Source organism: Microcaecilia unicolor, chromosome 2, assembly GCF_901765095.1.
Source record: "Microcaecilia unicolor chromosome 2, aMicUni1.1, whole genome shotgun sequence".
NCBI lineage: Eukaryota > Metazoa > Chordata > Amphibia > Gymnophiona > Siphonopidae > Microcaecilia > Microcaecilia unicolor.
The window spans coordinates 659,401,918-659,428,830 of record NC_044032.1 but is presented as its reverse complement, the minus strand read 5'-3'; the positions used below and the strand labels follow the sequence as shown (position 1 = coordinate 659,428,830).

General features: G+C 45.3%; 1 protein-coding gene across 2 annotated transcripts in view; it reads left to right on the top strand.

The window, feature by feature from the left end:
* The first annotated feature begins 2,274 nt into the window (after positions 1-2,274).
* Positions 2,275-26,913, top strand: part of METTL14 (methyltransferase like 14) — a 96,428-nt gene continuing 71,789 nt past the window's right edge. For both annotated transcript variants that reach the window (XM_030191799.1, XM_030191798.1), the window contains exons 1-3: positions 2,275-2,449; positions 17,493-17,581; positions 21,968-22,055. In XM_030191799.1, coding sequence (XP_030047659.1) covers positions 2,384-2,449; positions 17,493-17,581; positions 21,968-22,055 — 243 coding nt within the window. In that variant the 5' untranslated portion in view covers positions 2,275-2,383. The remainder of the gene's footprint in view (positions 2,450-17,492; positions 17,582-21,967; positions 22,056-26,913) is intronic.

Below are 26,913 nucleotides of genomic sequence, written 5' to 3'. Positions count from 1 at the left end.
GAGGCAGGGCTGGTGGTGGGGAGGTGAGGATAGTGCTGGACAGACTTGTACGGTCTGTGCCAGAGCCGGTGGTTGGGAGGCAGGGCTGGTGGTGGGGAGGTGAGGATAGTGCTGGGCAGACTTATATGGTCTGTGCCTGTGCCAGAGCCGGTGGTTGGGAGGCGGGGCTGGTGGTTGGGAGGTGGGGATATTGCGGGGCAGACTTATACGGTCTGTGCCTGTGCCAGAGCCGGTGGTTGGGAGGTGGGGCTGGTGGTTGGGAGGTGGGGATAGTGCGGGGCAGACTTATACGGTCTGTGCCAGAGCCGGTGGTTGGGAGGCAGGGCTGGTGGTGGGGAGGTGAGGATAGTGCTGGACAGACTTGTACGGTCTGTGCCAGAGCCGGTGGTTGGGAGGCAGGGCTGGTGGTGGGGAGGTGAGGATAGTGCTGGGCAGACTTATATGGTCTGTGCCTGTGCCAGAGCCGGTGGTTGGGAGGCGGGGCTGGTGGTTGGGAGGTGGGGATATTGCGGGGCAGACTTATACGGTCTGTGCCTGTGCCAGAGCCGGTGGTTGGGAGGTGGGGCTGGTGGTTGGGAGGTGGGGATAGTGCGGGGCAGACTTATACGGTCTGTGCCAGAGCCGGTGGTTGGGAGGCAGGGCTGGTGGTGGGGAGGTGAGGATAGTGCTGGACAGACTTGTACGGTCTGTGCCAGAGCCGGTGGTTGGGAGGCAGGGCTGGTGGTGGGGAGGTGAGGATAGTGCTGGGCAGACTTATATGGTCTGTGCCTGTGCCAGAGCCGGTGGTTGGGAGGCGGGGATATTGCGGGGCAGACTTATACGGTCTGTGCCTGTGCCAGAGCCGGTGGTTGGGAGGTGGGGCTGGTGGTTGGGAGGTGGGGATAGTGCGGGGCAGACTTATACGGTCTGTGCCAGAGCCGGTGGTTGGGAGGCGGGGCTGGTGGTTGGGAGGTGAGGATAGTGCTGGGCAGACTTATACGGTCTGTGCCTGTGCCAGAGCCGGTGGTGGGAGGCGGGGCTGGTGGTTGGGAGGCGGGGATAGTGCGGGGCAGACTTATACGGTCTGTGCCTGTGCCAGAGCCGGTGGTGGGAGGCGGGGCTGGTGGTTGGGAGGCGGGGATAGTGCTGGGCAGACTTATACGGTCTGTGCCTGTGCCAGAGCCGGTGGTGGGAGGCGGGGCTGGTGGTTGGGAGGCGGGGATAGTGCTGGGCAGACTTATACGGTCTGTGCCTGTGCCAGAGCCGGTGGTGGGAGGCGGGGCTGGTGGTTGGGAGGCGGGGATAGTGCTGGGCAGACTTATACGGTCTGTGCCTGTGCCAGAGCCGGTGGTGGGAGGCGGGGCTGGTGGTTGGGAGGCGGGGATAGTGCTGGGCAGACTTATACGGTCTGTGCCTGTGCCAGAGCCGGTGGTGGGAGGCGGGGCTGGTGGTTGGGAGGTGGGGATAGTGCGGGGCAGACTTATACGGTCTGTGCCAGAGCCGGTGGTTGGGAGGCGGGGCTGGTGGTTGGGAGGTGAGGATAGTGCTGGGCAGACTTATACGGTCTGTGCCTGTGCCAGAGCCGGTGGTGGGAGGCGGGGCTGGTGGTTGGGAGGCGGGGATAGTGCTGGGCAGACTTATACGGTCTGTGCCTGTGCCAGAGCCGGTGGTTGGGAGGCGGGGCTGGTGGTTGGGAGGAGGGGATAGTGCTGGACAGACTTATACGGTCTGTACCAGAGCCGGTGGTTGGGAGGCGGGGCTGGTGGTTGGGAGGCGGGGATAGTGCTGGGCAGACTTACACGGTCTGTGCCCTGAAAAAGACAGGTACAAATCAAGGTAAGGTATACACAAAAAATGGCACATATGAGTTTATCTTGTTGGGCAGACTGGATGGACCGTGCAGGTCTTTTTCTGCCGTCATTTACTATGTTACTATGTAAAAAAAAAAACAACGTCTTTATCGGTAGATTAAAAGCTCCCAGAGAATCTTTGTCACAACAACCATAGTCCCGACACCTCCGCGACGGCAGACGTAATTATAACTGTAGCGCATGCGCACCAACAGTCAGTTCCCCAGCCTAGTCCTTACAGCACTATTGACCTGAGCGCCGGGCTCACTCTGCGCTACCGAGCATGCGCATGAAAAACCCGCGCTTGACCGAATTCCCTCAGCCCCAGTTCGTTCTGTGTTTGCGCACGTGAGCTCTCGGAGTTAGGGCGCATGCGCTCTGCGAAACAGCTCCGCTCGCCGTCCGGCACCCGCCGAGTCCACTGAAGCGTCGGAAATGACGTCAGGCGAGGGCGCCACGCCCACACACGACACGAGCAGCGCCGTTTGGAACTAAGTTGCCGCAGCAGCTGCAGCGCAGGTGTGTGAGCGAGAGCGAGAGAGAGCGCGAGAGGGATGAACAGTCGCCTGCAGGAGATCCGGGAGCGGCAACGGCTGCGGAGGCAGCTCTTAGCTCAGCAGGTAACGGATTCAGCCACCTTCAGTGCTAAGACTCCAAAACCCCGTAACCTTCTGTTGGAATGGACTCTTTTTCAGCACCTCCACGTCCCTGTGTCTCATGGGAGTCTGGGTGTGCGGCCCCTCCCCCCCCTCTCCCCCCTGGGGGTCTGCAAGAGTTAGTCTGCAGCACAGCCCCTGTGTGAACTACTACTTGACATTTATAGAGCGCTACTAGTGTTACGCAGCGCTGTACATAATAACAAGGAAGGACGGTCCCTGCTCCGATGAGCTTACAATCTAAAGGACAAAATGTCAAGTTGGTGTAGTCAACATTTCCTGGGTAGAGGTGAACTGAAAGTGTTCCTTTATTTATTTACCAGTGGCATAGGAAGGGGTGGGGCGGTCCGCCCCAGGTGCATGCCACTGGGGGAGGTGGGGGTGTTGGCTCCGCTGGTTCCCCGCCCCCTCTGCCCTGGAACAGGTTACTTCCTGTTCCGGGGCAGGGAGCAAGGAACCAACGGAGCCAACGCAGCTCCCAGCGACATGCACTGGGGAACGGATCAGCCCTCTCGCCCGCCCCTCCTTCCTAATTGAAGTAAGAATGCGCTCCGGGGTGAGGGGAGGGTGCGCGCCGAAGAGGGGGGTGCGCAGCGGCGACCCACCCTGGGTGTCAGCCACGCTCGCTACAGCATCGAGCCCAGCATCCTGTCCACGACAGCGGCCAATCCAGGCCAAGAGCACCTGGCGAGCTTCCCAAACGTACAAACAGTCTATACATGTTATTCCTGGAATTGTGGATTTTTCCCAAGTCCATTTAGTAGCGGTTTATGGACTTGTCCTTTAAGAAACCGTCTAACCCCTTTTTAAACTCTGCTAAGCTAACCGCCTTCACCACTTTCTCCGGCAACGAATTCCAGAGTTTAATTACACGTTGGGTGAAGAAAAATTTTCTCCGATTTGTTTTAAATTTACTACACTGTAGTTTCATCGCATGCCCCCTAGTCCTAGTATTCTTGGAAAGCGTGAACAGACGCTTCACATCCACCTGTTCCACTCCACTCATTATTTTATAGACCTCTATCATGTCTCCCCTCAGCCGTCTCTTCTCCAAGCTGAAAAGCCCTAGCCTCCTTAGTCTTTCTTCATAGGGAAGTCATCCCATCCCCGCTATCACTTGTACCACGCGCTTTCCCACACACAGCAGGTTCAATGGGGCTAGCATAGTAAATAGTTTTACAAAGTATTGTAAGGAGAATGTTACAAACTGTAATAGTAAGGTTTTATGTTTCAACATTTTTACTGATGATGAAATAAACATGGTATAACAGATACCATAAAATATAAAACTTCAACAGTACAATGGAACTTCACATATAAGTATTGAACAGACCATCATCAAATTTTTATATACTTTTTTTCCCCTTCCTCCTCCCTACCCTCTCTTCCACCCTTTCTCCTTCCCTCCCTCCCTCCCCCTTCTCTCTGTGTGTGCCAACCAATATTGGGGATAGTGGGTTTAAACATTCAGACCATGTGTACTGCCAAGGCAACTCACTGTAATAGTAAGGTTTTAACAATAGGTGAATTGAACATGGAAAAGGTAAGCAAGGCGTGATAGGCGAAGGGAAAGAGATTGGGAGGGGTAAGGTGTATGGAAGATGGAGATGGAGTTTGGGAGACAAAGCATAAGATATAATCGTTTTCAGAGCAGGAGTTGTGAGGTGGGCTTATAAGGTTAGGTTGAGTCGTTAGGGTAAGCTTGCTTGATGAGATGAGTCTTCAACATTTTTCTGAAGGGTAGAGAGTCGTTAATTGTTTGGATGGATCTTGGTAGAGCGTTCCAAAGCTGACTGCCCAAAAATGAGAAACTGGATGCATAGGAGGTTTTGTATTTAATTCCTTTGCAGTTGGGAAGGTGTAAATTGAGGTAAGTACGCGAGGACATTGATCTGTTTCTGATTGGGAAGTCGATCAGGTCATTCATGTAGCTAGGGGATTCTCCGTATATCATCTTATGAATCATTGTATGGACTTTGAAGTTTATTCTTTCTCTGATGGGGAGCCAATGAAGCTTCTCTCGAAGAGGTGATGCGCGTTCAAATCTAAATTTGCCAGCCTCTCAGCGTCTTCTGCCTGACAGAGAATTGGTTGAGAATAAACTCCCAGTTTGCAAAGCAAAACTATTGTCCGGCACATCCGGACAACTTTGCAAACATTTGTCTATGTTTATGACAGGTTGGGGCAAGTACATAGGATCTTGAATGGAATGATAGGGAAAATAGATGGCATGGATGGACAGATGATATGCCATATGGTCTTTATCTGCCAGCATCTGCTTCTAACTGTAACTTATTTTTTCTTGTTTAATTATTGTATTAAAAAAGATTTTAGTTCAAGATTCTGTCTCTTCTCATAGTGATGTTCTATGCTCTGGTTTAAACTGAATGTCAAGCAAAGTGTTAGGAACACAGTCGAAACCCAGGCCAAAGTTTCGGCCTGCCTTTCAGACATCGCTGCCTGGATGTCCAACCGGCATCTGAAACTGAACATGGCAAAGACTGAGCTCCTTGTCTTTTCACCCAAACCCTCTTCTCCTCTTCCCCCACTTTCCGTCTCTGTTGACAGCGCCCTCATCCTCCCCGTCTCTTCAGCCCGCAATCTCGGAGTCATTTTCGACTCCTCCCTCTCCTTCTCTGCCCATATCCAGCAGACAGCTAAGACCTGTCACTTCTTCCTCTATAATATTAGCAAAATTCGCCCATTCCTCTCTGAACAGACCACCCCAACCCTCGTCCACTCGCTCGTTACCTCTCGTCTTGGCTATTGCAACCTTCTCCTCGCTGGCCTCCCGCTTAGCCACCTATCCCCCCTTCAATCTGTCCAAAATTCCGCCGCACGTCTTATCTACCGCGTAAACCGATACTCTCATATCACCCCTCTCCTCAAGTCGCTTCACTGGCTCCCGATCCGCTACCGTATACAGTTCAAGCTTCTATTGACCTTCAAGTGCACTCAATCTGCAGCCCCCCATTACCTTTCTACCCTCCTCTCCCTGTATGTTCCCACCCGTAACCTCCGCTCTCAGAACAAATCACTCCTATCTGTACCCTTCTCCACCACCGCTAACTCCAGACTCCGCCCTTTCTGCCTCGCATCACCTTATGCCTGGAACAGACTTCCCGAGCCCATACGCCATGTGCTCTCCTTGCCCATTTTCAAGTCCTTACTCAAAGCCAATCTCTTCTCCCTTGCTTTTGGTGCCTAACCACCTTCCCCATTCATGATACCTATACTGACTACATAGCTTGTTACCTTTAGATTGTAAGCTCTCTTGAGCAGGGACTGTCCATCCCCATGTTTAAACTTGTACAGCGCTGTGTAACCCTGACAGCGCTATAGGAATGCTAAGTAGTAGTAGTAGTAGTAAAGACATAGCAGGGTTTGCAATCTTATTTTGTATCTGACCAATGGAGGTTAAAGCGTTAACCTTACAAAACTGTAAACATATGACTGTACATTTGTCCTTTAGATTGTAAGCTCCTTTGAGCAGGGACTGTCCTTCTATGTTAAATTGTACAGTGCTGCGTAACCCTAGTAGTGCTTTAGAAATGTCAAGTAGTAGTATAGTAAATGTTGACAGAGACCTATGCAGCCCATCCAGTCTACTCAACAAGATGGCCAGTGTTGTATCTAGCACTCTGTGCAGCTTACACATCTTCATGATTAAATACTAGTGTCACAAATAGGGCAGTTGCCAATTCACCACCTTGTTGTCCCTATATAGGCAGTTACATGAGTTGCAGTCTTGCTTCCTAAAACTTCTCTGGTAGTCTAGTGCCCAACCCCTTTCCAAGGACAAATCAAGGTCAGGTATACATATAAAGTAGCACATAAAATGAGTTTATCTTGTTGGGCAGACTGGATGGACTGTACAGATTTTTATCTGTTGTAATCTACTATGTTACTCTGTAGGTTCAGGCATCTGGGCAAAAGGTGGGGGTTGATTGCTACTAGATACCAGGGAGGATTTTTCAGGTTAAGGTGGGTTGGGGGTGCATGACACTAGACACAAGAGACTTTTTTTGTAAATGGTGGTGGTGGGGGAGGGTGTCACTAGACTACCAAGGCATTCTGTTTTATTATGGGATTAATGTTGCAGAAAGCAATCCAGGGTTGGGTAGTTGGGTTGGACTGAGAGAGAGAGAGTGCCGCTGAACCAGCTCTTCTATTGAGCCCTGGACCTGGTGCAGTTTCCTGCACACAACGCATGGGAAAATGTTTTTTTTTTTTTTAATTGCATTGCTGCGGTATCTCTAATGATCACATTACCACGTGTTTTAATGCAGTCTGCCTTAAGGGTTTCCTTGCGAATGTAACATTCTGCATTGCTTGGCCAGTAACACCCATGGTTTAACTGGGTTATACCTGGTATAATGCTTTCTGCATTGCCCTCTGAGGGGAGCACTCCTGGTACAGTGTGTAACTATCCATAGAACAAGAGATTAATAAAAAGAACATAATGGGATCTTAGCTTCTCAAAGCTAAATCACAAGCGGCATAAAGTTAGTTGAATGAAGGGGTATGATTGAGCCAGCACAGAGATGGTTGCCTAAAACATCAGCTCTTTAACGTTGTACATAAATTACTGTCATAAAGGCAATTTACCTTTTCAAAAATGAACAGGAGCTCTGTTGCTGTGAATTGCAGTTTGTCAGGGGAGTCTAATTCTGAAGATTCCACTGAATATGGGCAATTCTAATTGAGATTAGAAAGGGAGATCATGACCTGGGATTCTGTTGCAAACAGGCTAGACAAAGGAAAAATTATGTTCTTGATCATTTTCTTTCCTTTAATCATACCAGACCAGTCCAGACTAATGGGTTATGTCCATCTACCAGTGGAAGGAGACAGAGAAAATAGTTCCTAGTAAACCGCCCCTTAAGGGTATCATGCAGCCTGGAATGTTCAGTATTTCGAATAGCCAAGCAATGGTGCTCTGAAGTCTAGAAGAAAGCACAGTTAATACTAAACAGGCAAACTCTTGGAGCCAATATGCAGAACCTCACTGTTCCTGCTTGGCCAAAGGCAACTGCAACCTCCCCTCACAGTAAAGTAAGCGGGAGGGAATGGTCCATACTGAGCTTGCTTAAGCACACATAGATCTACCCCTGAATCCGGGGAAAGAACTCCTTGATCCCAAGTAACAGGAGTCATACAGAGCTGGCAGAACAACAAGTGGCAGGAGATTGAATAAAGAAGATGAATTAGGCAGTGCCGTAGGACATCCCACCGTATTGAAGCGTTGTGGAACAGCCAGGGATACCTAAAAGAAACAACACTCTGACAGACTTTAGCCAGGGAGGGCATCTGGACTGGTCTGGTATGATTAAAGGAAAGAAAATTATCAGATAAGAACATAATTTTTCCTTCCTTGTCATCTATACCAGACCAGTCTAATGGGATGACTCCAATGTTATACTCAATCCCTCATCTTCTTCCCTCCATCCTTTACCATTTCGCTACCATTCTCCTTCCCTTTCACCTATCATATCCTTGTCTACCTTCCCTATTCTAGTTCATTACGTTCTTTTCACATGTCCTTTGTAATGCCTTTCATAATGTAAGTAGTTATGATCATCACAATTTATAATACTGTTCCTACATTTCCTTGTTTTTACTGTATTCTTTACCATGTAAGATGTTTTCTTTTACTATGTAAGCCGCACTGGACCTGCTGTATGTGGGAAAGAGCGGGGTACAAATGTAATAAAATAAAAAAGCAGTTTCCCAAAGAGGTGGGGGGAGGAGAAAAGAAAAATGAAGAAGGTTGAAAAATCAACAAAGCTATACACACAGCAAACAACTGGTCAGCAGGAAAGGATTCGAATATCCGAACCACCAGGCTACCAAAATGGAACAGAGTTAGACTCTAGAAAAGGAACTGAAGCCGTTGGACGTGAAACAAACATCCTGAGCAAAAGAAAAATTACGTACCCCTGTCGCAAGAGTAGCAAAAGAAGCAGCAAAAGATACTCATGCCAAAGGACCCCTCTTGGAAGGAAGGCAACAGTCGTTTCCGAGCAATAAGGAGAAGAACTGTCTCTTCTAGACTGGGATTCACTTCTCTGAACCCTGGCAGGACTAACTCCCAAACCTGACAGTCTGCCTAGAGTCCAAGATGGTTGGATGAAGCGACCCTAACAAGTACTAGGAGTACTCAACCCCAAACAGTGCGCCACACTTCATAGAAGAAAGGAAGCAAGGCCCAGGAACCACCCAGACTCGCGTCTAGTGAGAGAATCAAACTCCACAGAACAAGAAGAGACTCCAGAGTCGAGAGAACCAACAAACTGGAGCGCAAGTCTCTTAAGGAGAACCATGAAGAAAAGGGCAGCAGCATGTCAGGGTACAACCGTAGAAAGAGAGTACTCCTCAACCAGCTCACTCTGGACTTAGGGATGAAAGAACAGCCAAGAGAACAAAAGGAGATAAAAAGAGAGTCGAGAGCCGTACTGTGGAGAAAAGACCCCCAAGGTGCCAAGTAGCCACAAAAGGAGCAGAGACAAATTCAAACTCCAGCAATGAAGAAGCTTCTCACCAGCCACCAAGAGGCTACGACAAGAAAAAGTGCCACAGGAATGGTAGCTAACAGGAGAAGACAGCCTTGTCTAGCAATCTAAACTGCGGTATGCCACAGCTGCCGAGAAGTTACTGTATCCAACTGGCAGAAAAGAGCTGGGGTTGACTGACAAGGTGAAACAGTGCCCAACAGGCATAGGTGAAAATACTCTCCACAGTCAGAGACTGAACTGTGCTCAAGGGACAGAAACGAAGCTGCGCTCATCAGGCAGAAGAGGATCCGTGCTCAACGAGAACAAACGGATTTGCACTCAAAGCACATAAACTGGGCCATGGACCACGGGCAGAGAAAGAGTTGCACACCTCTGGCAAAGATAGAAATGCACTGAACAAGCGGAGAAAAAGCTGAGAGTAACAGACAGAGGATGAGCAGTGCCCCACTGAGAGAGCTGGATGTTAGAGGTACCTGCAGAACTGAAGCTGCGGTAGCGATGGAACTGTGTATAAAACGCAGACAAGGCGCTGCTTTCCACACGCAAATAAGGAGCTGCACTCCAGATGCCAGCAAGGAGCAGCGCTCCACACGCCAACAAGGAGCTATGCTTCCTACGCAGACATGAAGCTGTGCAGCATCTGCAGTCACAGAGCTGTGCTCCACATACCACCCTGGAATTTTGCTCAATTTGCAGAGAAGAATTGTGCTAAACATACAGAGATGGAGGGAGCTACACTCAACAGGCGGTGGAGCTGCGCTCTGCATGCAGACAGGGAGTTGTGTTCCATATGCAAAGAGAGAGCAGCATGCCACACACAGACAAGGAGCTACGTTCTACAGACAGACACAGAGCCGTGTTCTACACGCAGACACAGGACTGTGTCCTACACTGAGACCTGCAGAGAAAGAACTACACAACATGTGACCATGGAGCTGCTTTCAACATGCAGAGATGAAAGGTTGCAGAATAAGCAGCGAAGGACTTCACTCAACATGACATGATAGAGCTGTCCTCAACATAAAGCGATGGAGCTAAAGCCAACCTGGAACTGTGGAGCCACACTCAACATGGAGCGGTGGAGCCGTGCTCAACAAGCAAAATGCATAAATGGAGCCCCGGGGAACAGCCAGAGAAGAAGGTGCTGTCAGGGGGCCAACAGGAAAGGAGCACAACTTGTGGAAATGCAGACCTGGCGCTGCACTCCCCTGGCCCAGAGAGACTAAAACTACAAGAAGAGAAAGCCCTGTGCCCCAAGAGACACTCTCGGCCCCCAAGTGGTCTCTGAGTCACAATGACCGCCCTCCTAGGCAACCGATACAGAGCAGAAGTCAACATAGAGAAAGAACTCCCTCCAAGAGGGAGGTAAGCATCACAGATCTGGAATCCTCAAACCATAGGGAGCAAAATGCAGCCGTAAGGCAGTGAGGAAGAAACAACTCTCGCCAGGCCAGGAACAAAGAGGAAGCTGGCCACTAACACCAAACTGAGGAAAAACCAGCTAAGGGAGAGTCAAACTCCAGACCTAGAACAGAACCACTTCCCTGCAGAAAAGTAGAGAAAAGCGCGGAACTAAGAGGTGATAATCCAGATGCACAGCAATAGATCTGCTCAGCAGGAAAGAACTGCGCCCCTTACAGAAAAAGGAAGGAGTGCCAAATGTGCCAGGAGAGAGACACTTGAAACTAGAAAGGCAAAATCCGCCTGTGCCAGGTTAAAACTCCCGCCCAGAAGCAAGGAAGAGCTGTGGCAAACTAGTCCTAAAAAAGCACATTCCCATAAAGAGACACAGCTGAGTCCAAGCAAAAGACTGGCAAGAATGGCGCTCCCGAGGGTACTCAGAAGAGGGATTTGAGCTAGCAGTTCCACACCAAGGGCAACTCGGACCCCTGCCAGAAGGAAAGTACCCTGCAGACAAACCAGAGCAGACAGGAGGGATCCATGGGGACAAGAGAACCAGAACCTCCCTAAGAAAGGGAGGAAAAACTACTGCCAAAACAAAATATTGCCGGAGATACAGTGTCTCAAAGTCGCCGAAATCTCGGAGTCATACCATAGAAGGCTGCAGTATGGGGTCAAACAGATTACTATATCTCAGCAAGTATTGCATCGGCGAACGTAAAACTTTACCAATATTCATTGGGGACATGTATGAATGTTCATCAAAATCCGTGATGGTTGCGCAGGGACCACCAGACCACTTGACATGGAATGACCCTTATTGTGGATTAAAAAGTGGTTAAAATATAGAAAACAGAAAGTAGGATTAAATGTTCAGTATTCTTAGTGGGCAAGGGTAGATAGTGGGGTTCCTTAGGGATCTTTGCTGGAACTGTTGCTTTTTAACAATTTTATAAATGATCTAAAGATGGGAATAACTAGTGAGGTAATTTAAATTTGCTGATGACAGTTATTCAAAGTTGTTAAATCGCAATAGTGTTGTGAAAAATTGCAAGAGGACCTTATGAAACTGGGAGACGAGACATCCAAATGGCAGATGACATAAGAACAGAACATAAGAACCTAAGAATAGCCATACTGGGTCAAACCAATGGTCCATCTAGCTCAGTATCCTGGTTCCTACAGTGGCCAAACCGGGTCACAAGTACCTGGCAGAATCCCACTTGGTAGCACCATTCCAAGCTACCAATCCCAGAGCAAGGAGTGGCTTCCCTCATGTCCATATCAATAGCAGACTATGATTTTTTTCTTCCAGGAGCTTGTCCAATCCATTTTAAACCCTGATACACTAACTGCTGTTACCACATCCTCCGGCAATGAGTTCCAGACCTTAACTATTCGTTGAGTGAAAAATAGTAGCAATAATTGATTATTAGCAAATTTAATGTGAGCAAGTGCAAAGTGATGCATGAGGGAAAGAGGAACCCATACTGTAGATGTATTGCTTGCTCTTTCCAAAAATACTGAGGGGCACGCAATGAAACTACTAAATAGTACATTTAAAATGAACCAGAGAAAATATTTCTTCACTCAGTATGTAATTGAACTCTGGAATTCGTTGCCAGAGAATGTGATAAAAGCAGTTAGCTTAACAGGGTTTAAAAAAAGGTTTAGATACATTTCCTCAAAGAAAAGTCCATAAGCCATTATTAAGATGGACTTGGGAAAATCCACTGCTTATTTCTAGGATACTGTCAAAAGATTAGGCGTTCTACTTATTATGTTCTCAAAACTCAATACAAAAATAAAAAGTAGAGAAGTGAGTGTCACCCAGTACTATACAAATTGAATCTTGGGGATATGTTATCATTTGGCTGTATGTGTGACAAAGTGCTCTTGTCTGTCAGCCATAGCGGTCTTTAATCATTGACAACCCCCTCCATCCAAATTTGGTGAAAATATATATTGGTATGGAAAGTACTTAGGGCACATACTTATAAAACAGTAGGAAGATATCTATTTAGACTGCCACTGTTTGACTATCAAAATAACTTATCTTGTACGTCTTATGTATATATTGAGGAGCATCCAGGAACCTTCGTTATCCCGACAGGACCTGTTTCGCCAGATTGCTTTGTCAAGGGATAATCCTGCAAGACCATCAATATACAACACAAAATTAATTAATATCTAATCTCTAAATACATTCTTCCTGAAAAACTAAGCTCGAGACTTACAGTTTCAACTTCCTGATATGGCTTGTGCTCACTCTGCATCAACATAAAAATGGCGGCAGCGTTCTTTTAAAAAGCCGGCACCGGAACTCCTGTGTGTTTCCTGTACGTAGCTGATAGCGTGAGCGTCAACAGTAAGTTAACTGCACGCGCTCAGCTGGAACCTTACAAAAAACACCCCCAATGCATGTATGTGTTTAAACCTCCTGGTTCAATAGTTCCTAAATTGAAAATCCAATAGGATTCACGCTGTGAAAATTTTCTATTGCGATCGCCTCCCCTCGGATGTGAGGTCACATGTTCTACAACTTGACATTTAAGCATGTCTACTGTGTGACCTTTATTAATGCAATGTTGCACTAGCGGGGCACCTATGTTTCTTGCCGTAATTCTAGATCTATGTTCGATCATATGTGCATTAAGTGACCTACTGGATTTCCCTATATAAATTTTGTCACAAGGGCACCGGATACAATATGTGTCGTCTGACAGGTGGTATGGCTGTATAATTTGTGTGTATGATTCTTGTGGCAAAACACATCTGATTCAATGGTTAGCTCACAAGTTTTGCAACTCCTTTTGTTACATTTAAAATGACCATGTTTATCAGACTGCCCGCCTTCGTTCGTCACCGGTAACATTGCAGGACTCAAGATTTCTTTTAAATTCTTTGCCTGGGAAAAAGCTGTCCTAACTCCCAGCTCTTTGAATAGAGGATGTGTGCGCATGATGTCCCAATGTTGTTTAATGATCTTTGTTATTCTTTCACCTCTGGGAACAAAACGCATCACACATGTCATAGTTAATTCGTCAGTATTATCTTGTTCTTTAGTCCTCAATAATAAGCTTCTGTTGTTATATTTTGCTCGACGAAAAGCTCGTTTTAGAACTGGTTTAGGATAACCTCGTGACAAAAGTTCATTGGAAAACTTGGTAGCTTGGGTGACAAAATCTGTATCGGAAGTGCAAATTCTTCTGAAACGAAGGAACTGAGAAAACGGCAAGCTGTCTCTTAAATGTCTAGGGTGACAGCTACCATATTCTAAAATGGTGTTCCTGTCGGTGGGTTTGGAATATACTTTAGTCACAAAACCACTCGTTTCTTTTGTCACTTCGACGTCTAGAAAATGAATAGTCTTTTCTGAAAAGGTGATGGTAAACTGAATTTTTGGATGGCAACAATTCAGCCACGCAAAAAAGTCCATTAAATCTTTAGTGTTCCCCTGCCATAACATAAATATGTCGTCGATATATCTACGCCATAGGCGGATGTAAGGCAAAAAGGGAGATGATGTTAACCATTTGTGTTCGAATGCTGCCATATAAAGGTTGGCTAGTGTAGGGGCGAAAGTCGCCCCCATCGCTACACCTGAAATTTGTTCAAAAAATTGGTCTTGAAATTTAAAAAAATTCTTACAAAGAGCCAATTTCGTAAGAGTCAGAAGGAAAGTGGTAGGAACATCATGTGGTTTGGGTCTACTGTCCAAAATGGTTTCGACAACTTCTAACATCTCATCTTGGGGTATCACAGTGTATAATGACTTAATGTCCAAAGTTACCATTATAGTGTTGTCCTCAATTGTTGTAAATTCTTCAAGGATAGATAAAAAATGAGTGGTGTCCTTGATGTAGGAACTAGAGTTCTGCACAAACCCCTTCAAGAAAGTATCAACGTATATCGATAATGGTTCTAACAGAGATCCCCTAGATGACATTATGGGTCTTCCTGGTGGATTAAGGGGATCCTTATGTAGTTTAGGCAGTGCATAGATAACCGGAACCATTGGGGTTTTGTTGTTTAAAAACTGGTGTTCTTTATGTGTTAGAAATCCTTGTTCTAACCCAATTTGGGTAATGTCACATATCTCACTTTGTAGGTCACTCGTGCAATCATGGTCTAACCTTTTAGATGTCCTTTAGGATAAGCAGCATAAAATCTGTTCTACTGTTCTGGGATCTTGCCAGGTACTTGTTACCTGGATTGGCCACGGTTGGAAACAGGATACTGGGCTTGATGGACCTTTCGTCTGTTCCAGTATGGCAACGCTTATGCTCTGAAACCTTATTAGCTATTTTGTCCCTAGATGCTGAAAAAACCTGTCACAAGATAGAATGCTCTTACCTATATCAGGTTTTATCAAAGTTTGATTTGGGGAGAAATGTTCTCATTTGAATTCAAACAATATTAACTAAAACAGAGGATCTAATCTTTTATTTTATTTATTTATTTATTGCATTTGTATCCCACATTTTCCCATCTATTTGCAGGCTCAATGTGGCTTACATAGTTTTGTTATGACATTGTCATTCCAGGATATCAGATACAATTAGTGATGTGCAGAGATTAAGTAAGGGAAGAAAGAAGGGAGTGATTAGGGTTGAGTATAGAAGGTAAACTTTCAAAGCTGGCTGGGTTGGTGAAGTGGATTAGTGAGGTTATAGGTTCTCTTTGTAGGCTTTGTTGAAGAAATATGTCTTCAGAGATTTGCGAAAGTTAGTTATTTCATCGATTGTTTTTAGGTCTGTAGGTAGTGCGTTCCATAAGTGTGTGCTCTTGTAAGAGAAGGTAGTGGCATGCATCAGCTTGTATTTTAGTCCTTTACAGCTGGGAAGAGCAGATTGAGAAATTTGTGAGATGATCTTGTGGTGTTTCTGGGAGGTAGGTCCACGAGGTTTAGCATGTAGATTGAGGCATCTGCGTGAATGATTTTGTGTACAATCGTGCAGATCTTGAACGCAATGTGTTCCTTAAGTGGGAGCCAGTGAAGTTTCTCTCTTAGTGGTTTTGCACTTTCATATTTAGTTTTTCGAAATATGAGTCTGGCAGCAATATTCTGGGCTGTTTGGAGTTTTTTGATAGTCTGTTCTTTGCAGCCAGCGTACAGTGCGTTGCAGCAATCCAGATGGCTTATTACCAATCTTCCCTTTTTTATTTAGGGAGGGGAACGAAACCGAGTTGTTTGCATTCCGTACCACTTTTTGCTGTTGCTGTTGAATGATTAGCATTGGTTGTCAGATAATAGATTCCAAGGAATCTCCATAGGCAAAAAGAAGCATATTGTATCAATATATGCTAATCTTGGCAGTCTCTCAGGCTTTTCTGTAAATTTTAGTGAATCTTATTCCAGGTAATCATCATGGCACTAAACAATCAGGTTGTAATGTACTATGGAGTTCATTTTCAAAGCACTTTGACTTGCAAAGTTTCATAGGTTACTGTGTAATTTTGTAAGTCTAAGTGCTTTGAAAATACGCCTCTATGTCAACAAGCAGGAAGGCATGGTCTTTTAACTCTTATGTCAGGAAGAAGTCAGGATATGGCAGTGGTCTCCACACGTGTCATGGTACTCAGGACCACATACCTGTCAAGGAAATACAACTGCACAAGTGCTCCCTCAGCTTGGGTGTAGCACAGGAGATCTCCAGCGATTGGGGCACTCCTTCAGTGGGTCTTTCACCATTCATCTCAACCACACAGTTCTGTTCCACTCTGTGATCAGACGGCAGACTAGTGTCAGATTCGGATCAAGGTCTTTTTTTTTGTGGGGAAGACTTTGCTGAAACTCCAGCAGGACCAGGGAACCATGATCCTCGTTGACAGACATGTTTTTTCTGGAGTTAGCCTCTGAAGACCCATGGAGGCTTAACTGTTTTTAGACCTTAATCACTCAGAATGAGGGAGTTCTTTTACACCCCAGTCTGTAGCCCTCACAGCTTGGATGTTTAGAGCAGTGGTTTCCAAACCTGGTCCTGGAGGCACCCCAGCCAGTCAGGTTTTTGAGATATCCACAACAAATATTCATGAGAGATATTTGCTTGCACTGCCTCCACTGTATGCAAATATCTTTCATGAATATTCATTGTGGATGTCCCAAAACCCTGACTGGCTGGGGTGCCTCCAGGATTACTTACTGATATATCAGAACCTAGATCTGCCAAAGCAAGGGCAGTTATTTGCCTGGGTTCAGTAGCAACATCCATGATGTGAACATATTTGCCCTTCATATAGAATCACAGAAAAAAAAAGGCAAGTAAAGAGCATATGGCCCATCCAGAATGCCCAACCATGCCATCTGATCTCCCTTAGAGATCTTACGTACTTGTCACAAACTTGTTTGAATTCAGATACAATCTTCATCTCCACCAGGAGGCCATTCCACAAATTCACCACCCTTTCCGTAAGGATGTTTTTCTCCGGATACTTCTGAGTCTGTCCCCTTTCACTTCCATCCTATGCCCCCTCATTCTAGAGCTTCCTTTCAATTGAAAGAAACTTGCCTTCTGTCCACTTATGACACATGTGTTTAAATGTCTCTATCATGTCTTCCTTGTTAAAAACAGAGGCCTTTGTGATAATTTTTAACTTCACTATCTCAGTCCAAGTGGGCTAAAGTATAAGACTATCTTCTTGGCTAGTCTCTTTTATGTCCACTCCTATCCTAGCTGAGATAATATTTAATCACATCTGACCTCACGTGCAACTTTCTTTCAGTTAGCCCCCTTATTTTCTAAATCCTCTTACTCTGTTATCTATATGGTACATCTTTGCTTATACATTACGTTGTCTATTAAAATTATTTTATTATGTACTGTGTTGACATTGTAAGTGGTATACTATGCCGTACTTTGTATTATTTGAATATTTTTACTGCTGTGATTGTCTGTTTCTTATGTTTGATTTATTCTTACTGTACACCTCCTTGCGAGAATTCCTTCAAAAAGGCGGTAAGAAGTTTTTTAGCTTAATAATTGATTTCTTTGGCCCTGTGTTGCGTTGTTGTATTTTGATTTTGTTTCTCTGTTCAAGTGAGGCTAACACTCGGCTGAAAGGCTCCTTTTTTCTTTTCCTTACTGCAGCTGGGAGCTGAGAATGCTGACAGCATTGGAGCAGTGTTAAACAGCAAAGATGAGCAAAGGGAGATTGCTGAGAACAGAGAAACCTGCAGGTCAGTTCTTGTAAGCATGTGTAGGGCATGTATGTGTGTACTCAGCAGTGGCCTCGTTTCCTGTAGGGTGAACATAGAGTAGCCATACTGGGTCAGACTGACAGTCCATCTGGCCCAGTATCCTGTTTTCCAAACAGTGGCCAAGCCAGGTCAAAAGTACCTGACAGAAACCCAAATCGTGGCAACTGTCCCTACTGCCTTTAAACATGCTGTGGTCACACCTCTCCTTAAGAAGCCTTCACTTGACCCTACTTGTCCCTCTAATTACCGACCCATCTCCCTCCTTCCTTTTCTCTCCAAATTACTTGAGCGTGCTGTTCACCGCCGCTGCCTTGATTTTCTCTCCTCACATGCTATTCTTGACCCATTACAATCTGGTTTTCGCCCTCTCCACTCAACCGAAACTGCGCTTACTAAAGTCTCCAATGACCTATTACTGGCTAAATCCAGAGGTCAATATTCCATCCTCATTCTTCTTGATCTTTCTGCTGCTTTTGACACTGTCCATCACAGCATACTTCTCGATACCCTGTCCTCACTTGGATTCCAGGGCTCTGTCCTTTCCTGGTTCTCTTCCTACCTCTCCCTCCGCACCTTTAGTGTTCACTCTGGTGGATCCTCTTCTACTTCTATCCCTCTGCCTGTCGGCGTACCTCAGGGTTCTGTTCTTGGTCCCCTCCTCTTTTCTATCTACACTTCTTCCCTTGGTTCATTAATCTCATCCCATGGCTTTTCCTACCATCTCTATGCTGATGACTCCCAAATCTACCTTTCTACCCCTGATATCTCACCTTGCACTAAAACCAAAGTTTCAGCGTGCTTGTCTGACATTGCTGTCTGGATGTCTCAACGCCACCTGAAATTAACCATGACCAAAACCGAGCTTCTCATTTTCCCCCCCAAACCCACCTCCCAACTCCCCCCGTTTTATATTTCTGTTGATGGCTCTCTCATTCTCCTTGTCTCCTCAGCTTGAAACCTTGGGGTTATCTTTGACTCTTCTCTCTCCTTCTCTGCTCATATCCAGCAGATCACCAAGACCTGTCGTTTCTTTCTTTACAACATCCGTAAAATCCGCCCCTTTCTTTTCGAGCACTCTACCAAAACCCTCATCCACACCCTTGTCACCTCTCATTTAGACTACTGCAATCTGCTTCTTGCTGGCCTCCCACTTAGTCACCTCTCCCCTCTCCAGTCGGTTCAAAACTCTGCTGCCCGTCTCGTCTTCCGCCAGGGTCGCTTTACTCATATTACTCCTCTCCTCAATTCTCTTCACTGGCTCCCTATCCGTTTTCGCATCCTGTTCAAACTTCTTCTACTAACCTATAAATGTACTCACTCTGCTGCTCCCCAGTATCTCTCCACACTCATCCTTCCCTAAACCCCTTCCCGTGCACTCCGCTCCATGGATAAATCCTTCTTATCTGGTCTCTTCTCCACTACTGCCAACTCCAGACTTCGTGCCTTCTGTCTCGCTGCACCCTACGCCTGGAATAAACTTCCTGAGCCCTTACGTCTTGCCCCGTCCTTGGCCACCTTTAAATCTAGACTGAAAGCCCACCTCTTTAACATTGCTTTTGACTTATAACCACTTGTAGCCACTCGCCTCCACCTACCCTCCTCTCCTCCTTCCTGTACACATTAATTGATTTGATTTGCTTACTTTATTTTTTGTCTATTAGATTGTAAGCTCTTTGAGCAGGGACTGTCTGTCTTCTATGTTTGTGCAGCGCTGCGTACGCCTTGTAGCGCTATAGAAATGCTAAATAGTAGTAGTAGTATATGTCCTGCAATTCTGACGCTTTAATAATATTCCCAACGTATAATGTCGCTCCTCCACCCTTTTTTCCTACTCTGTCCTTTCTGAATATAGCCAGGTAACTATATCCTAGTTATGGGTCTCCGCGACTGTCACTAAATCCGAGTTGGCTTTTAGCATTTCAGCCTTTAGATCTAGAAATTTTGTTTCCCATACTACGGGCATTGGTATACAAAGCTCTCCAGATGTTAACCTTTTTTCACATTTCTATAAATGTATTCGATGTTTTATGTTCCTGAAGGTTATTAATAACTTTGGGGCTTTTCTCACCCGTTCCCAGAGACTTTAGTTTAAAACCCTCTTTAAATTATGATTGACTAGCCGTTGAGCCCGTTAAAACGGGCTGTTGGGTTGCCGCTGGCCCCTCCCCCCCGAGTTCGCCGCTGCCGGTCCCCCCCCCCCCCCCCCCGTCGCTGCCGCCGCCACCCCTCCACCCGGCCCATCTCTTCGCTATTCAACTTACATCTCCACAGCAGGCAGATCAGCTGAGCTCTCGTCGGCCTTCTTTCTCTGCCTGTGTCCCGCCCTCGTGTGACGTAACGTCGGCGAGGGCGGGACACAGGCAGGGGAAGGAAGCAACGGCAGCTCAGCTGATCTGCCTGCTCCGGAGATGTAAGTTGAATAGCGAAGAGACGGGCCGGGTGGAGGGGTGGCGGCGGCGGCGGCGACTCCGGAGGGGGGGGGTACCAGTGGGCGGCGACCTCGGGGGGGAGGGGGAGCGGTGGCGACCTTGGCGGTTCCCTCCCCTTCGTGCAGTTTCCCTCTCTGTCCCGCCCCCCCATCATCACGTATTGACGCGGGGGCGGGACGGAGAGGGAAATCTACTGCGCATTTGCGAGTGAGTACGGTCACTCGCCGTTTATATGTTTGATTGTTGGGAAAAGCAAGCTGAAGTCAGAAACAGAGAGAAAGTAGCTCCTCATCCTATTACTCTATTCATACTTCTGCACCTGACACTCCTTATGACCTTGGGCAAGTACTACTACTTAACATTTCTAGAGCGCTACTAGGGTTACGCAGCTCTGTACAGTTTAACAAAGAAGGACAGTCCCTGCTTCAAGGAGCTTACAATCTAAAGGATGAAATGTCAAGTTGGGGCAGTCAAGATTTCCTGAATAGAGGTGTAGTGGTTAGGTGCCGAAGGCAACATTGAAGAGGTGGGCTTTGAGCAAGGATTGGAAGATGGGCAGGGAGGGGGCCTGGCGTATGGGCTCAGGGAGTTTGTTCCAAGCATGGGGTGAGGCGAGGCAGAAAGGGCGGAGCCTAGAGTTGGCGGTGGTGGAGAAGGGTACTGAAAGGAGGGCTTTGTCTTGAGAGCGGAGGTTACGGGTAGGAACATAAGGGGAGATAAGGGTAGAGAGGTAGTGAGGGGCTGCAGATTGAGTGCATTTGTAGGTTAGTAGGAGAAGCTTGAACTGTATGCGATACCTGATCGGAAGCCAGTGAAGTGACTTGAGGAGAGGGGTGATATGAGTATATCGGTCCAGGCGGAAGATAAGACGTGCAGCTGAGTTCTGAACGGACTGAAGGGGGGATAGATGGCTAAGTGGGAGGCCAGTGAGGAGTAGGTTGCAGTAGTCAAGGTGAGAGGTAATGAAAGAGTGGATGAGAGTTCTGGTGGTGTGCTCAGAGAGGAAAGGGTGAATTTTGCTAATGTTATAGAGGAAGAAGCGACAGGTCTTGGCTATCTGCTGGATATGCGCAGAGAAGGAGATGGAGATACCCATTTAGACTGTAGGCTCTTCATAGCAGGGTCATATTGTACTAGATATTTATCACCACTGTACAGGACTGTCCATGTCCAGTAATGTTAATGTTTAAATCTGTTTATTGACTTAACATACAGAATAAAATGCTTTCATCACCTTTCAGTGAATAACAGAACTAGTACATAATGTTATAAAAATAAGGGTATTGGGATTTGATATATTGCCTTTCTGTGGTGCAGTCAAAGTGGTTTACAGGTACTTTCTCTGTCCCTAGTGGGCTCACAATGTAATTCGGGGCGAGGAGTGGCCTAGTGGTTAGGGTGGTGGACTTTGGTCCTGGGGAACTGAGGAACTGAGTTTGATTCCCACTTCAGGCACAGGCAGCTCCTTGTGACTCTGGGCAAGTCACTTAACCCTCCATTGCCCCAGGTACAAATAAGTACCTGTATACAATATGTAAGCCGCATTGAGCCTGCCATGAGTGGGAAAGCACGGGGTACAAATGTAACAAAAAATAAAAAATTCTTGTACTTGTGGGATTGGAGGATTAAGTGCCTTGCCTAGAGTCTCAAGGATCTGCAGTGGGACTTGGTTGAACCCAGCTCCCCAGGTTCTCAGCTACTCCTCCGCTCAAGTATTCTAAGATTAATTAAAGCTGGCCTGTTGAAAGCACCAGCCACCTTACGTTAGTGCCGGTGTAGCAATGTGCCGAGTTGTCCTTACTACTACTACTACTACTTAACATTTCTAGAGCCTTGGGTTATCAGAGCATGCTTTTCTGCGGCTTTGGGTTGGGTAGCAGGCCTCTTGTTTCTGTGAGAGAGAGTTTAACAAGACAATTTTTCTGCCTCTTTCTAGGGCGTCATACAATACTCCAGCACCAAATACAAAGCGCAAATCCCCAGAGGAAGGAGAGGCTGATGAGGAGGAGATCGAAGAGTATAAGGTAATGGAAGAAGGGGAAGGGTCAAGGTGCAGGAGAAGGCTGGACACTCATGTGCAATGCTAGCCAGACCAAAGGTCTATCAGACCCAGCATCCTGTCTCTGATGGTGGCCAGTCCAGCTTGTTGGGAAATACCTAGCAGATCCCAGTGAGTATATCACTCCCAGGGATAATTGCTAGCTTTCCCAAGTCCACCTGACTAATAGTTCCTTTTCTGGACACTTTGTGCAGGGACTTGTCCAAACTCCTTTTAAATCCAGGAATGCTAGATATATTGACCACATTCTCACAATATATTCCAAGTCTTGATTGTGAGTTTAGTGAAAAATTAGTTTGACTAGTCTTAAAATGTTTCATATTACTTTTATTGTCCCTTTGTCTTACTACTATCAGAAAAGGTTAAACAACTGTTCTCTATTTACTTGTTCCATCACACTCCTGGATGTATATACATCAGTCTTATTGCCCCTGTCTTCTCCAAGTTGAAGGGCCCTAACCTCTTTAGTCTTTCTTTTTTTAAAATCCTACAGGAGCTTTTTTCTCCATTCTATTCATTTTGGTTGCCCTTTGTCTAGTTCCATTATCTGTTTGAGAAGAGGCAATCAGAACTTCATGCAGTCCTTGAGGTGCAGTCACAGCATGAATCTATACAGAGGCATTATAAAATCCCAGTTTTATTCTCCATTCATTTATGCCACACACAGAATTGAGGATTGCATGTCCACGGTGTTTCCTAGGTCCTTGTCCAGGATGTTGACTTCTAATATGGAACTGGGCATTGCGTGCTTACACGTACAGCCTTTAGAAAGGTGAGATGGCTGTTCCTCTACAACAGCGTGCTGTACAAAAGGTTCAGTTCAGTCAGAGGATTTGGTCAGATCTTCCTGGAGACACAGAAATGTTTGCTGATCTTGTTCTTTTAGAAGTTGGGGGATAGAACTTTAAGGGAAGGGGGAATGTTGATGTTGGTGTTCATTGAGGAAACAGCAGTGGGCATTGCTGATGGACTGTTTTTCATATGGGACTCGGTGGGTGGGGAGGGGGGAAAGCTGGGAATGGTGTTTGGGGGTTTGTTATGTACAATATTCAATAAAAATGTATTAATACATTAAAAAAAAAATGCTTGTTCGATAGAGCTACATTAATAATTTCTTTGGTTTTTGAGCAAGATTATAATAATATCTTAAGACTTTACTTTCGGAATTCCAAAGCTCAATTTTGTGAATCTAAAGTCTGGATGTATCCAGACGTGACAAAACAAACACAACAAAAAAGAAAGGCGTTTCTTGCTTTGAAACAAAAGACAATGGATATTGGGGGATCTTTCTTTTTGGCATATCCGGCTAAATGTGTAGTCAAATTAGGTCAAACTAAATATAATTTCTTTTCACCGGAACAACTGAAATCGTTTCTAGAAATGAAATAACTGAAGTAAATGTAGAAAATAATTTGGAGAAATGGCAGCTTTTACTTCTGTAAATGTTATTTGTTTGATTACTTCTCTTCTCTAATTCTATCACTCCCCCCTCGTGCTTTGAGGTCTAAGAAAGGTTAATTGTGTTTCTTAATTGATCAGTTAATTTTAATTTTCTTTTCCTGTATAAGATATTTCTTCTTTTCCTTTTTCTTTTATTCTCTTTTTTGAGTTTTGAATAATGCAGGATGAGAATATTAATATTACTTATTACTTGCCTGTTTTATGTTCGCAAGGTTATCCTTGTTAATGATATATTGAAAATATAAATAAAGAATTTAAAAAAAAAATGCTTGTTCAAAGGAGGTTAACATGCCAGGTATGGACTGAAATATCCTGTCTACAGAATTGGTAAGACGTAGAGAGGTTGTGCTCTGCTGGGACAAATGGATATGCAGCCTATGAGGGAAAGATCTATACTAGACCCGATATAAACAAGGTAGGGTATCAAAAGTTCAGGTTAGTGCCAAACCTGTGTACCAGTGATCATCAGACAGTATGGTTTGATATAGATACCAAGAAGGAGAAAAGTTCCACAGAGCTCAAGGGCCTAAGTGTCAAGAGTACTGATGTTGATAAAATGAGGATGTTTCTTCAAAGTGGTAAGTGAAGTGGAAGAATAGATGGTTAAACGGTGTGTCATATTGGCATCAAATGTTTTTATGAGGAAAATAAATAAATGCAAGATGAAAACTGATACCACTCTCCAAAGAAGTGGCTAAAAATATGAAAGATTAACATTCAAAAAGTACTAAGGGGCTCATTATCAAAACACTTAGGTTACTATGGAACTTTGTAAGTCTAAGTGCTTTGAAAATGAGCCTCAAAGTATCTGAAACAATAAGCACAGGGAAGAATATCTGGTAAAGCCGAAAGACGAAGAAAGAAGTCTGGATGGCAAAGATGACAGCGGAAGAAAAGAGATGAAGCAAAATGATGACATTTTCAGGTACATCAGAGAAAGGGGGATATTGAACTGTAAAACTGACAGAGATGAGGTTGATAATGGGAGACCAAGGATAGATACCACACCAATCGCTACACTGAAAGTGGACAAAGCCAAGAGACTTGGTGAGAGATATCTTGGTATATTTAGGCAGAACAGGGAGCTTCATCGTATCTAAGAAATATTCTCGATAGATCTTCAGAAATGGAAATGTTTTTATGGGACTGAAGAAAGGGAGGGAGGTTGTGGTCCCTCTTCACGAGACTATGGAAGCTACAGGCTGGGAAGCCTCACCTTAGTGGTAGGAAAATAAGTGGACTTGACACCAAAGGAAAGATTTGTTTATAAAAAAATGTATTTCCTGCCAAGTTGCCATGCTTCATGGTAGGTTACAATCAAACGTTTATAAGAAAACCACAAGGAAAACAATATACAACCAAAAAAAGTACAGGCTGTAATAAATATCAAAATGCAAACCACAGAAAAGATCAAGAAATCAATATCGGCCACGCTTCAGAGAGGAAGGAATTCCTACCTAAACAGCTAGTTTTTAGAGCTTTCCAAACTCTTGGATGTCCTGCCCGGAGCACAGTGAATTGGGCAAGACATTCCACAACAACAGCCTAAATCAAGAAACTACATGTCCTCTAGTCTCCTGACATCTGTTTTCAGATAGCAGTGGCAGTGTATGAGTAAACTGTAAGCCGAAGCAAAGAGGACAGTTAACCTCATGATGTGTCTGCAGAGCCTGCAACATTCAGCAGTCAAGCGATGATGACCTTTACCAACAGAAGAGACAATGAACTTGTATCCCTCAAGTGGAACTGAAGATGCTGACTGCTATATAGGCTGCTTGGAAGTGAGAAATTACATACTTTTGTGCTGCTGCTTCCTACATAAGAACATAGGAGTAACCACACTGGGTCAGACCAATGCTCCATCTAGCTCGGTATTCTGTTTTCCAGACAGGGCCAAGCCAGGTCACAGGTACCTGGCAGAACCCAATTAGCAGCAATATTCCATGCTACAAATCCCAGGGCAAGCTGTTGCTTCCCCATGTCTCTCAATAGCAGATTATAGACTTTTCCTCCAGGAATTTGCCAAACCTTTTTTAAACCCAGATATGCTAACTGCTGTTACCACGTCCTCCGACAAAGAGTTCCAGAGCTTAACAATTCGTTGAGTGAAAAAATATTTCCTCCTATTTGTTTTAAAAGTATTTCCATGTAACTTCCTCGAGTGTCCCCTAGTCTTTGTACTTTTGAAAAGAGTAAAAAATCTGTTTACTTCTACTCGTTCTACTCCACTCAGGATTTTGTAGATATCAATAGTATCTCCCCTTATCCGTCTCTTTTCCAGGCTGAAGAGCCCTAACCTCTTTAGCCTTTCCTCATAAGAGAAGAGTTCCATCCGCTTTATCATTTTGGTCGCTCTTCTTTGAACCTTTTCTAATTCCATTATATCATAAGTACATAAGTATTGCCATACTGGGAAAGACCAAAGGTCCATCGAGCCCAGCATCCTGTTTCCAACAGTGGCCAATCCAGGTCACAAATACCCGCCCGGTAAGATCCCAAAAATGTACAAAACATTTTATACTGCTTATCCCAGAAATAGTGGATTTTCCCCAAGTCCATTTTATTTTGGTGGATATTTTCCTGAAGAGTTGAAAATTGCTGCAGTGTGTCCAGTGGTGAAGAATCCCACTCTGGGGTGTGACATGCTGTCCAATTTCCATCCTATTTCTACATTGCAAGTATTGGCTAAAATTGTAGAACAATCTGTTTGCTCTCAACTGGACGATTGTTTATCAACCAACTCATTGTTGGATCTGTTTCAATATGATTTCTGCAAGGTCCATAGCACCCAGGTGATGGTAGCTGCGAGTTTGGATGAGGTGCATTGTGGTTTAGATAGGCGCACCAATTATGCTCTTGTATTTTTAGACATCTGTGTAGCATTTAATATTCTTGATCATCATTTGCGTGCTTGTGGCCTTGTGGGAACTGTACTGAAATGATTTACGTATTTTTTTTTGACTGGTAGACAGCAAGCTGTGCGAATGGGTGTGAATATTTCTACTGAGGTGCCGTAGGGTTCATTGCTGTCTGCAGTGTTGTTTATATTTGCTTCTTTTATACCGTTTGCTGCATCATACCGCATTTATATGGATGACGTCCAGTTTTGTTTCCCACTGACAGTGTCTGTGCCTGATGCAGTGACCCGATTGCCGTCTATTTTTTATACTATATTGGGATGATTGACAAATAATCAAGTGTTGAATGTTGCAAAAACTGAATTGTGAATTCCTTCTGACTCAACTATGTTGTTTCCTGAGACTGTCGTTTTATCAGGGATTCCTGTGAACCTTTCGTGTCTGGGGATTCTCTTAGCTCCCGCTTGTCTTTCAAATCATATTTTCAATTGGTGATTCTTAATT